Below are 14,165 nucleotides of genomic sequence, written 5' to 3' on the forward strand. Positions count from 1 at the left end.
CATCTCCCTTACATATTATGCCACACAGTACAACCCCCCTCTCCCTTACACATTATCCCACACAGTACAACACCCCACATCTCCCTTACATATTATGCCACACAGTACAACCCCCCTCTCCCTTACACATTATGCCACACAGCACAACCCCCCCTCTCTCCCTTACATATTATGCCACACAGTACAACCCCCCTCTCCCTTACACATTATCCCACACAGTACAACGCCCCACATCTCCCTTACATATTATGCCACACAGTACAACCCCCCTCTCCCTTACACATTATGCCACACAGTACAACACCCCACCTCTCCCTTACATATTATGCCGGGATGTAGTTATATTGCCGGCGGACAGAATCCCACTGCCTGGCATAATGCAGATGCCAATATCCCGAAGGACAACAGGATACCGGTGTCGGCATCCCGAAACGCTGCAGTCCAGATCGTCTGGACGGGTAAGTATTGTCCATTTTCTCTGGGAAGTTGGAGTTAGGTTTAGGCACCCCCGGGGGCAAATTAGGGTTAGGCACCCCCCTGGGAGAATTAGTGTTAGGCTGCAGGGAGGGGGGGGGGTTAGGGTTAGGCACCACTGGGGAGAGGTTAGATTTAGGGAGAGCCAATTTCATTACATGCTTGCTTTTAAATCTTAGGTGATTCAGTACTCTATACTCACTGCAAAAATTGTGCAATTACTCATTGGGTTTCAGCATTTGGGCTATATGGAAGTGGCTTCAGGCTTTTCTACGCCACCAAATTTCAGGAGGCCCCTCTATCACAGGGTTCTTCCAAAGCTTCTCTAGGGATCTGGTTCTCTTCCTCTACCCCTTAAGAGGGGAGGCAATCGGGAAGCCGACTGCCTAAATACCGGCAGCCGGCTTCCCGACTGTCATTTCCCGGAAAGGGTGAAATGCCGGGCATCTAGATGTAGACGCCCGCATTTCCCCGACGCCGGGAGACCGGCGCCCAGCATCCCGATAGTAGGGATGCCGGGCGCCGCGAGCAGACAGCCGCGGGGGGGGAGGGTTAGGTTTAGGGCTCCCGGGGGGACTTAGGGTTAGGCACCCCCCCGGGAGGGTTAGGGTTAGGCTAGGGGGAGGGAGGGTTAGGGTTAGGCACCGCCGGCGGGACTTAGGGTTAGGCACCCAAGGGGGTGGTTAGGGTTAGGCACTTAGAGGGGGGATTAGGGTTAGGCACTTGGGGGGGAAGTTAGGGATAGACACCCCTAAGGAGGGTTAGGGTTAGGGGGGTTAGGTTAGGTTAGTAAATACTTACCTAGCCACGATTGGGATTTCCAGCGCTGTCGGGCTTCCGCTGCTTCGAACTCTGCTCCTGTCGGGCTGCCGCTGACGGGAATCAAACCGCCGGCCGTGCGGCCAGCGGTATTTCGTACCAATTCCCTTAAGAGTTAGGGTTCTATGTACTAAGTCTCGGAGAGAGATAAATTGGATGGAGATAAAGTACCAACCAATCAGCTCTTAACTGTAATTTTTCAAACACAGCCTGAAAAGTGACAGGAGCTGATTGGTTGGTACTTTATATCCATCCACTTTATCTCTCTCCTAGGCTTAGTACATAGATCACTTAGGGCCTGATTCAGAGCCGGACGCTCTGACCAGAGCGCTCGCTCTGAATCAGGGCCCACCTCCATTAAAATGGAGCGTCCTCCTGGACGCTCGTATAGCTGTGGGTCACCACCCACAGCATATACGAGCATGCAAAAAGATGGTCGCGATGGTCGTGACCATCGCGACCATCGGAACTGCGAGTGAAAGCCTGCGGTTGGGTTTCCCAACCGCAAGGCCAGGAGTGATTTTGGCTCTATCAGAGCCAAAATCACTCCCACTGACATCACTAGTGATGTCAGTGGGCCCGGCTTCAGACGGTAGGCGTTCCCTTGGGAACGCCTCCGTCTGGCAGGCACGCCCCCGGCACGCCCACCAAAGGGGGCGTGCTGTCAGTCACCATCGACAGCACGCCCCCTTTGATGAGACACTCTGAGCGAAGGAGAGTCCTTCGCTCGCCGGGTCTCGCGCATACGCACGACGGAGCTCCCTCCGTCGTGCGCATGCGCAGTGGGGAACATCGACCCACTTGCGAGCGTACTGCCGCTCGCGAATGGGTCTGAATGACCCCCTTAGTTTCCAAACTATTCAGGCTTTCAGACAGATCTATAAAAAAACATTTCTTGGCTGTCCTAAAGGTCAAAGCACCAGAAATGTGGGAAGTGGAGGAAAACCAAAAGTACCATCAAGGCATGTGTCATATATGACTAGGAATGCCACCTTCTGTAATCCTCACTCTGGCAGGCAGTCATCATGTCGACAGTGACTATGTCAACAAGAATGCTGATACCAGCATCCCAACACAATTATAATGCTACTAAAAGCATGCAAGTATTATAACTTTAAACAGGCTGTTTTACCAGCATGTTTAAAGTTATAATGCCTGCACGGTTAAAATGTTTTAAGTATCATTACAACTGTTAACCTAGTGAATATATACAAAACGTATGGATCCTCATGTAGATATTGTGTACAGCACCTTGTGAGTTTTTCATTTTCATAATGATACTTAAAATTAAGTGTATTTTCCAAAGGAAGCAATTTTCTTGGCAATGCACCATTTCCTATTCTACAGATAAACACATCTTGTTAGATCCTTGTAATGTTACACTGAAAAAGGTCACCCGTAAATAAATGTAGCAGTACAAAAGAAAACTGCTGCGGTTTGAGTATTAAAATAACATACTGTATGTATTTTGCAATAGGGAAATGTGAATAAATACATTTTTTGATTGATTCAAGACTTGAAAGGAATGAAATCAGTGCCTTCTTAACCCATCATGATGAGATAACAGTATCGCAGTGGCTGGAATACTATGTACTGAATGTACAATATGACTCCTATCCTATTACTAGGACAATTAAGAGTTATATATCCAGCATTTTGTCTAGAGAGTAAAACATGAAAATATTCCCTTACACAGTGCTTGCTGGCTATTTATCTCCTTTTATGGTAAAGCTGACAAAACGTGCATCACTCTGATAAACCATCTGATTATATTTGAGATTAGGCACAAGTAGCTGTTCTAAAAACACTGAGAATTATTATTAACAGATAAAAGACACCAACACAGCAGTATTCACACTAAAATACCATTCTGCAGATTTACAATGTGCATATTACATTGGAATCTCCTGTATGAAATTACAGGGTATTTCTGTGTGTCAACAGCAATAAACTAATATAATTTCCAACTGCCAGATAATCTTTGGCACAATATAAAAGAGGCAGACAAAATGTACTGCATGCCAGGTGAAAAAGTACCCAACTGCAGAACCCATTCTGACCTGTAGGTGTCCCACTTTCTTCCTTTCACTGCTTATTGGACACCATACCATGGCAAGGCTTTTACTGTGCAACTATTCCATGTTGTTACCATTGTTCCATGTTTGTGTACAATATACAGTTTGTGTGTATATATATATATATATATATATATATATATATATATATATATATATACACTGGCTGAAGTACCCGTCGTCCGGGTTTAAATCTTCAAGTAATTAAGTTAGGCATCCCAGACCAATTGCCACCCCTCTGTGAAGTTTTCATCCAAATCCATGTATATACTTTTGTACTTGGTGATTAACATATTAGGAAATTAGCAAAATCTTCATAGATGTGTTTATAGCCATGTTTATATAGCCATTTCTGGTGCTAAAAGCCAAAGGTTATTCTGATGATTACTAAGCCATGTACATTTTTGCACCACTGCCTGTATGGTTCAAGTAGAAAAAATATTTGCCAAACTTTTGTGAATTTCAGGGTAAATGAGCCACACATTATTTAACAAGATCTGCCAGGAGTGACCAATTTTTTATCAGATGTGAGATTATCACATGCCAGGAGCACTGGCTGCTTCAGACATCAGGAACCAAGCCCTTATACAGTCTGTAGTTTGCCATTGTTATCCTTAATTAGCTCTCACTTTTGTAGATTGGAACCAAGGGACTGATTCAGAGTTGACCTCTAACCTGATGGTTAGCGCACATTACTGATGGTGGGAGGACTGCGCATGTGCAGGAGGTGTACTGCTCATGTGCAGCCCTCCGTCTGCGAGTTCACTCGCAGTGTCTCCCAGCCGCAGCCTGATTGACAGGTTGCTGCATTTAGGAGGCGGAGCGAAGGCGTTCCTGGGCAGCATTCCCGGACACGGGGGGTGTCCCCGCGCCCCCCCCCCCTGTTTTCTGGGAGGGATGAGGCCAGGGTTTGCATGTGTGCACGCAGACTTCCTGGCATTGGCAAGCTGCCAGGACCCGGCCAGGCTGCAGTTAGCTTCAGCTACCGCTGCCTGGCCGAAGGGAAAACAATCGTAACCGATTTTCCGATGGCGATTCCACGCTAGTGTGCGGCTGTGCAATTCTGTTATCTCTGAATCAGGCCCAAAGTCCTTTGTTTAACACAACCTGTCCTAGAAAAGTAAGTATATATTAAAGTTGTCTCTAACATATCTATTGAAATTTTACCTGGCATGCTTCAAAAGATACTAATATTTTCTCTTCTATCTTCTATCTTTTAATTAATGTTCATAGACTTTTACTTTTAATTTAAATTTGATAAAAAAAAAACAGTGTTTTGGCATGTAACAAAATGATGAAGATGAAAACAAAAAATAACCCTAGTGTACAGTATATGTATGTGTACATGTGGTATGGAATTGAGGGCCTTATTTATCAACAAGTTTTATCATTTACAACAAGTGATAAAACTTGTTGTGTATGATAATGGTGCTCCAGCCAATCAGCTCCCAACTGTCGTCTGTTTGAAAAATGACAGTTGGGAGCTGATTGGCTTGAGCACAATTTATCATACACAACAAGTTTTAAAACTCATTGTGTATGATAAAATTCGTTAAACTCGATAAATGGGCCTCATAATCTCCACTGGGGCAGGGACTGGTGTGAATAAGTAAATAGTCTCTGTAAAGCGCTACTGAATATGTATGCATTACTGTTAATAAACAAATTAGGGATACATAACTCAAAATAAAGCTGTAGGCTTCTCGAGATGCAGCCGCTTCTGCATGGGCAACATATGCGGCTGGTTTAGTAATAGTCATCATCATCAGGGTTTGCTTGCACATGTCCTATACAAGGAGCAAAAGATACAGCTCCTAACAGTCTTATATTTACATTTACACATGAGTCTGCATGCCTGCAGTTGCGAGAATACTCACCGAACTTTGCCTATGTTGGAACGTGTTTTCCCAGCCCAATGTCTCCGCTTTAGTTATAAGGGTTATTGGGCCCAAATTGTGTATGACTCTGCATCAGTGGGGCATCCAGGGGGGGATTGCCCCTTATAACACACACCCATTTTTCTGGCAGAGTAGTGCTGTCCGCTGGGCACACCAACATGCCCATCCCCTGCGCATACCACCATGCCCCCTGCTGCACACCACCATGCCCCCACCTGCACAAGCTGGTGCTCGTGCCCAGAACACAAGCTCCACCTGCTCCACCCAAAAGGGGTTATGTCATCCATTGTGTATTCAACAAACAGCGGTAATCTAAGATTACAACTATTTGGGTTCTATGTACTAAGCCTTGGAGAGAGATAAGGTCGATGAAGATAAAGTATCAACCAATCAGCTCCTAACTGTCATTTTTCAAACACAGCCTGCAAAGTGACAGGTAGGAGCTGATTGGTTAGTACATTATCTCTGTCCACTTTACGCATTACACAGGAGCCTGTCGCTGGCAGCGTGAAGCTGCCAGCAGCTGAACGGTGGAACTCGCCGACGAGTAGGACTTCGCTGCACCTCGCAGGAGGGGTAAGTGTTAGTAAATACTTATAGCATTTTCGTTTGTATCACAGTGTTACCTAACAATAAAAATGCCGCTGGTATTAAGATCCTTTGTTAAATGGGGCCCATAGTCATTTACGACTAGGAGGGGTATTCAATATGAAACGTAAACTTTGCTGTCTATGCCTGTCAAAGTTTTCGCCGCACATCGGAGCTTTTGCCGGCAAAAAAGTATTGTGCGCCCCCCCCCGATTATACCCGTATTCAATATGAAATCGTCAAAAACGGCACCCGGCGAATGTGAAATCAGCGAAAACTTCGCTGATTTTTGGGGAAATGACCCTAACACCCCCAAAAAGATGCTCTGACATGGGGGATCACTCTGGATACCCCCGATTAGCCCTGCTGAAGGTTTTTGGGGTCTTTAAACTGGCTCGATAGCTGCTATTTTGGGGATTTGGGAAGGTGGTGAAGAATAGCATTTAGAAGTTTTTTTTGCAGAAAATAAGTAGTCCCAGCAAATTTTGGGTGCTTGAAAATGGGGGTGAGCATATTTAAAAGTTGCTAAAGTGAAGTTTTAAAAAAACATGAAAAATCCACCTGCCGCAAACACCTGCAATGAAAAAACACTTGGGGCATACTTGGGGACCCCCCTAGATTGTAGTTCGCTAGTTTTTAACTTTGTACCCCCCAATTTTTTTTTTCACCCCCAAAATTAAAGTGCTTTTTTTGGGTCTTCTGAGGTATTTTTTTTTTTTTTTTTGACACAGTTTACCTTTGGGGGACTATCTGAAGGTTGCAGGGTGGTTTCCGAAATGTTGCACCCCAAGACCCCAATTGTGCACTTTTTTTTCGCCATCCATTCCTTTTACTTTTTGGCAGGGTCGAATGCAATATACTTTTCGCACCAGCGAAAAGTTTCAAATTGAATACAGTGTAATAGTAAAAGCGGCGAAAATGACGTCATCCGTGCAAAAACATCGCAGAAACTGAGTTTTCGCTCCATATTGAATACCCCTATAGATTGTAAGTTTGTAACAGACACATAAAGCAAACGGAATGGGATTGAAATGCCGGCGGCTAAACCCTAACCCTCCCAGGGGGGTGCTTAACCATAACCTTTCCCTGCGGTGTCTACCCCTAACCCTCCCCCCTAGGGGTGCCTAACCCTAACCACCCCCATCCCAAAACTTAACGCTAACCCCGCTAACCGCCCTAAGCCTAACCCCCCACCCCCCCACGCTGCTAACAGGACGGGCGCCCCGGACTTACCTCGTTCGGGCACGTGTCGTCCTGGATTCCGGCGTCGGGATTATGATAGACGTCTGTATTTTGACAACTATCATAATTCCTTAGCCGGCATTCCACTGTCGGGATTGTGACTGGCGGCCGCTACATCCCAAGCAAACATCTGCTGCTTAGGCAGGCAGATATTGGTGGATGAAGTAAGTTTGTTGTATGTATTAGGAATTAATACAGGAGGTAAGAAATATAGGGGTACTTCAATATAGATTTTGCACTCGTCACACACATAATGTGCACAACAGTATAATGCTATAATAGATCTGAACAATTTGCTTGCAGTTTCCTAGGTAACAAATGTTTTGTACCGATTGGTCAAAAATACAGAGGCATGACCACATTTTAAATCAAATTCTCATCTAAACATTTAAAAAAAAAAAATATTTATTAGAACACTATGAAAACAAATCGTACAAAGTACATTTGCAAATAGAGTAACATAGTATATACAAACAAATACATCCGATTCCAATAATAAGGACTCACAGCACAGCTGTGGACAGATATACAATCAGTATAGTCAATAAACTAATAATACAGTTCTTGTGAAAGAAACAGAAAACTCTTGTCTTGATACAAAAGGTACAAGTAGAAAACGACTCTCTCTGTGGTGCGACCTCTCATTCGACCAATCTGCAGTGTACATCAAAAACCTTATAGAGAAATAATTAAGATAATTTTATCTGTTTTGCTTTTTTTGTAATTATTGGAAATATTAACATACCAAATGCAAATAATTACATATTGTAAATGAGTAATATTTACATTTTAAGCATATTTGGATATGGACGCCCCTTCTAATTCAGGAAGAAACAATAACAGGTCAATGTTGCGTAACATCCATTGCAGCCTTTTCCAAAAAGGGCTTTCCTCTTTCTAGTGGTGCATGTACAACTCCTAGGCACAGTGCCATGTACACTAACAATGATTGTACATATATGGTGTGCTGGCCTCCAGCCCACGGTCTTGGATAGACAACACAGACCCGAGGATCATAAACATGTTCTGTAATTTGTGGCTGGGTTACTGAAGAACAGTTTCAAAGAGTATAGTGCCTGTATAATACATTGAAAATGCAGCTATAGTATATTGTACAACTACAGATACTAAGAGATGAGCAGTGACAAATTATAATAAGGCCATGTAAGGCGGTAGCTCAGAACTATTAGGGAGCCCAGGCCTCACCCATTAAACCTCGGCGTAACTAAAACCAATACAACAACATGGTGTTTGCTGTATTTTATAATGAACTAGGATAGATGCTATTGAATCTTATTGCAGATTCCCTGGCGTATAAAGCTTGCTGTGTGGATTATTGTGCTGGAAATGGTGGGATTGCCGCACATATTACTGAAAATGAAAACCTAGAAATGGTCAGGAAGGAAGATGAAAGAATAATGAATAAAGAAAAGTTTGTGTTGCGGTGGCCTGTAGTTGTGCACTGGCCAAGTCTGACGTTAGTTTTACTCTACCATTGGGGATGAGATCCGGTGTTCTGGCAGCTATTTTTATCCTACATTAGTTTCTCATCATTTTTAACATGTGTGTGAAGAGTTTTCTGGCTGCCACAGATGATGATGATTTTTACATGGAAAAGTTCCAGTTAATAAAATTATAATAGGCTTCATTTACACTTGACAGATCTAGTTATAATTATCTTGCTATCTTAAATATAATCAGGGGCTCTGTCAGGGACAGATTAACAATGGGGCGGATGGAGCTACAGCTCTAGGCCTCCACATAAAAATAGGCCCATCATCATTGTAGCATAACGATGAGCAGCTGCCTAGCTGGACCCACAGTCGGCCATGGATCATAATTATTAAAATTGTATTTCTATTTTACTCTCAAAATTATGCAATTTTATATTTCTATATATTTATGGAGACAGTGAGGCTAATAGTGTAGGGTGTGTGTGTGTGCGTGTGCGTGTGGGGAGGGGGGGGTACACGCCCACATGTCTCTGGCCACACCCACACAGTACTGATGACAGCTCCTCTCCTTCTCAGTATAGGCACTTGAACATTAGTTCCTAAGATGCGTGCAAAGGGGTGTGTGGTTGCGGCAGCATGGGGGTTTTCTGTACTCCTGGGCCACTAAATAGCCTCGGGCCTGGGTACTTATATTAGCCCTCCTCTTATATTGGTGCCTAAATAGCTAGTAAACATTATTTGTATATTTGGTTAGCTATGGTAGATCTGAATTTCCATCTGTGCTATAGTGAATCTTGTATGAAATCACTGCGTGCATATGTGTGTATGCAGGTGTGCATGTTTCTGACATCCTGTACCTGGGGAGACAGGACATACAGTAGGCTGAGTACAGTAAGGATGAGTTAAAGAATTGCAGACTAGAACACAGAGGTACGTACTAGGCCAGAGGAAGCCGTATTTGCAGGTGTTCAGTGACAGGTGCACATAACGGATAATGGTGTTAGTCGCTAGCAATAGTGAATCATTGATGCTGACTGGTGTTATCTCGGTATATATAATTCTTTTGTCTGCATGTTTCATCAATTCTTTGGGGGGGGGGGGGGAGAAATGTTATACAGAAGTATTTGAAGTATTATTTGATACCAACAGTAAAATCAAAAGCTTGTTTTTCTTTCAAGCAGAAAAGGTGGTTTAAAATATGGGTGTAAACTGAGCGTATAATGGGGTAGATGTACTTGGAGAGAGATACGTGGAGAGAGAAAGTACCAACCAATCAGCTCCTAACTGTCATGTTACAGGCTGTGTTTGAAAATGACAGTTAGGAGCTGATTGGTTAGTACTTTATCTCTCTCCAAAGCTTAGTACATCTACCCCACTGTATGCTACTGGTGCTGACCTGCCTGTGTTCTGCAGTGACTGCAGATCCTAATGCTCATACTGTAGGTGGGATGTAGTTATGAGATCGGCGCCTGCGATGCCGCCGGTCTAAATCCCGACGGGGGAAGCCTGACAAGGGATTTAAGATAGGCATCGAAATATAGATGCCTATCTTAATCTCGACGCTGGAATACATAAGGACCGAACGAATTAAGTTACTGTTAGCTGCGGGGGGAGGGGAATGTTAGGTTTAGGCAGTGTAGCGGAGTTAGGGTTAGGTTTTGGGAGGGGTTAGGGTTAGGTACCCCTAGGGGGGAGGGTTAGGGTTAGGCACCACTGGGGGTTAGGCACTAAGGGGGAGGGTTAGGGTTAGGCTACAAAAAGGTATGGTTAGGAGGAGAAGGATGGAGGGTAAGTATACTACCAACCATCGGGGTGCCGTTGTCGGTATTGTGACAGGAGGCATCCCAAAAGCCGGCATTACATACCGATTCCCTGTAGGTGATAGTGCCTATATTGTTTATATAACAAATACCTATGAGTATGAACCCTGAAGCATCATATCGCTTAGAGCAGGGATGGGGGACCTCCTGCCCGGGGGCCTTATAAGGCCCTCTGAGCTTTTTTCTGCTAGCCTCATTTGGTTAGCAGGGTGCCTAGAATGGCACCCTGCAGCCAGAATCTATGCAGCAGTGCCACCTGGAGTGTCCATAGGATGCTTTAGATGGTCACACCACTGCCCTTACAGCTCCCCGAAGCTTTCTCAAGATGCTCCAGGCATTGCTGTAATCACCAATGATTGTGGCCCTGCCCCCGCGTGATGTCATGCCAATGGGGCATGGCCTGAACCAGGCCCGCAAATAATGTTATATATATCAAAATGGCCCTCTGCAGAAAAAAGGTTCCCCACCCCTGGCTTAGAGGAACAAAAGTACTTACTGTACTTTTGTTACAGAAGGTAGGACAGACTAGTATTAGCTGATGTTGGAACAAGCTTTAAGCATTTTCCACCTGCTGACACATGTATTATCTGCTTAATAAGAAATGTGATCCCAGAGATCAGTAAGGTTTAAGCATCCATTTCTGTAATGTGTTGTGAATGGGATGCCAGCGTTCGGGATGCCAGCGGTCGGAACCCTGAAGACGGCATCCGGACCGGGTTAGAATAACACTTTGCCGGTTGGTATGCTAACCCTCCCCTAGCCCTAACCATACCTCCCCGGTGCCTAACCCTAACTTCCCCCCCTAATGCCTAAACCTAACCTCCCCCATCCAACACCATAAACCTAAACTTCCCCCCCTTAGTGCCTAACCCTAACCCTCCCCCTAGTGCCTAACACTAACCCTCCCCCTAACCCTGTACTTATCTTTGGGATTCCGGCAGTCGGGATGCTGGTGCCGGGATTCTGACATGTGACGGCATTCTGGCTGCCGGAATCCCCTGCATCTGTATTTTAACCGCAACCCGTTGTTAAGTGCTTATTGCACCATCACTGGCCACTACACTATCAGACCCTACAACATGACCCCTTCTAACAGGTAGAACATTCTCCTCTCCATGACCTCCAACTTCATTTATCATTGCAGTCATCTGTGTTGTATTAATTAACTGATAACAATAATATTTTTAACACGAGTCACAGTAGTCATGAATTGAGTGGGAAGTCCAGGAGCAGAGAATTTTGTACCTGCAGAAAGCCGTTTGATGGTAGTAGGTAACTGTAGTATCTATCTTTATATCAGCACCATGGACAGTAGATGGACAGTACAGTGTAAATAGTGTTGGGCTTGCCTAATAATGAAGCATGCCAACACATGAGAGCTTCCTCATTTCAGTATGTTACATCGTGCTGATATTAGCATATAGTATTTCGACTTTCAATAGAATTTATAAAAACTATGTCAGTAATGTTTTACACACACATTACTGACATACATGAAACGGATGCCTTCAGGTGCGAATCCTGCATTGGACCACAGCAACAATCAGCAGTTAGCCTTTAACTTTATAACTCATTAGTCAATGGAAGCAAGAACCTGATTGGTTGTTATGGCTTATTACAAATGATGTACCTAAAAGCAATGTAAGTAAATGTAGTCACTACCTGGAATAGGTGTAAGTAAGGCTTGTTTCATCAAAATGAATCCTTCATTTTCTCAGCCTGAAGGTCTCCTTCATTCTAAACATTGCTGCCCCAAGCTATAGCCTGGCTGACTATCAGTCTGGAGCACCTACTTGTATGGAACACCAAAATGACTGTGCATCCAGCAGAGACTCTGGTTATCATCCTGCATGTTGATGTAGCTCACACTGTCACACAGACATGCAGGTCACTTGTGCTATGGCAATGATATATTCAGCGTACACACCACACGATGATGCAATGTTTAGATTTGCTTCATCCATTCTGTGACCTCAGCAGTCTGCCAGTCCTGATTGCAGCTGGTTGAGAGACGTAGTGTATATTATCACACAGTTTTCTGTAATAATGATGTATATCAATGTTGTACAAGCTTTTTATATAAAGTGCAAACTATGTGTAATGAATTAATTGCAAAATAAAACCTTGAAAGGGCCGCATACAGCAATCTGGCCACCAAATGGACACTGTCAGTAGTCAATTAAACTGCATTTATTATGAGGCAGAATTTTTAATTTAAAATAAAATGTTCAAAGCATCTATAAAGCTATCACATACATCCAAATTTTAAAGGCACATGATACTAAAGATATATGTTGATTTGAAAACCTTATTTACATAGATATGTATGTACATTGTTCTGTTAAGGTTTTGTATAGCTTTTCATGGGTAAAACAAGGGCTGTATTGTGCATTTATTATTATTATTATTATTATTATTAATAATAAGGGACAGAGTAAAGCCAGCACTCTTGCATCATTGGTTATGATGATTTGACAACTGCTCAGCGATAATCTATTGGAGGGTGGTGTCTATGGTTCGCATTTAGTTTTACCCTATACAATGTGACAGCAGCCACTCATTAGTTAATGTCAGACCTTATGCTTATATGAGTTGCTAAGCACTTAGAAGACCTTTTAAACCTCCTTAGAAAAGAGTACATTTATTTTATAGTTTTATTTGTTATGTGAATTATTTGTCCAAAGCTTGATATAAATATACGAATGTTACCAACAATGTGTTCTTTCTTGGTTGCAGATCGTGAAGATCAATCCATTCTGTGCACGTAAGTGTGATTCACCACATAACGTACTTTTCATGTCTAATGTATTGATATCCTGAGTTCAAAGAGAATATAAAAATATATATATATATTTATAAAAACAATTTGACAACATTTCTCCTGCGAATGTCAGGTACAGCTGCTCGAACAAAATGATGTATCTAATAATGTTTTAATAATTATATGTCCTAGTAAATAGATAATATTGCCATTGTCCCTATCTATGACGTCAGTTACTTTGAGTTGCTTCATAGTCCCATAATATTTGTTGTGAAGCACAAAGGAAAATAACAGCAACAATTAGAAGCCACCCACAGTGATTGCCTACCGGTAGACGTGGAGGTTTCTTCACATTTGAAGCGATCCCTGCTAATCACATGCTGGACTGGCAGTCCCATGGGTAGGTTATTTGTTTCTCCCCCTGGGCCTGCCAGTCTAGACTGTGTTAGCAGAGAGCACTACCAATGAGAAAACACTCCCTTGCTATCACAGCAACCCAGCTTCTAGAGGCTGCAGCAGATGCAGTCCCTAGCAACCTTCAACTTGTTATTTTGTGCACATGCACGGGATTGCACTCTTGCACATGTGTACAATTACAGAAGCCCCTGGCCAGCCAAAGTAACAGCCGTTGCTGATGAGGAACAGAACATCACAGTTCCTTGCTCCTCCTAGCGGGATTTCATTTTGGAGAACTAAAATGTAGTGCACACCATTCAGAGCACTCCCTGCAAACACTGCACTATTCTCCTGCTGTGATTGCTGTACTCTCAGAAGACATTGAGGGGAGGCAGTGCCCGAAGTAGCGCTGGTGGAAGATACATTGGGCCTGGCAACTGAAGGGCCCAGACTGCTACATTTGCTATCTGGCACCATAGAAGGAGCTACTGTACCCCTGTAGTTGCAGCCATACGTTTAATCATGGGTTGTGGTGTAGAGAAAAATGTGTTCTAATGTCTTCTGTAGTGCACGAACATGTCTGCTAGAGAGTGAAGAGTTCTACTTTTTTGTATCTGAACTGCCATTCTTTTCACTTA

General features: G+C 43.5%; 1 protein-coding gene across 3 annotated transcripts in view; it reads left to right on the forward strand.

The window, feature by feature from the left end:
* MYH11 (myosin heavy chain 11) overlaps window positions 1-14,165 on the forward strand; it is a 116,818-nt gene that overhangs the window by 30,047 nt on the left and 72,606 nt on the right. For all 3 annotated transcript variants that reach the window (XM_088474210.1, XM_088474211.1, XM_088474212.1), the window contains exon 4: window positions 13,107-13,134. In XM_088474210.1, the coding sequence (XP_088330336.1) occupies window positions 13,107-13,134 (28 nt within the window). The remainder of the gene's footprint in view (window positions 1-13,106; window positions 13,135-14,165) is intronic.

The sequence above is a fragment of the Taudactylus pleione genome, unplaced genomic scaffold (genome assembly GCF_031769625.1).
Source record: "Taudactylus pleione unplaced genomic scaffold, aTauple2 ptg000149l, whole genome shotgun sequence".
Lineage (NCBI taxonomy): Eukaryota > Metazoa > Chordata > Amphibia > Anura > Myobatrachidae > Taudactylus > Taudactylus pleione.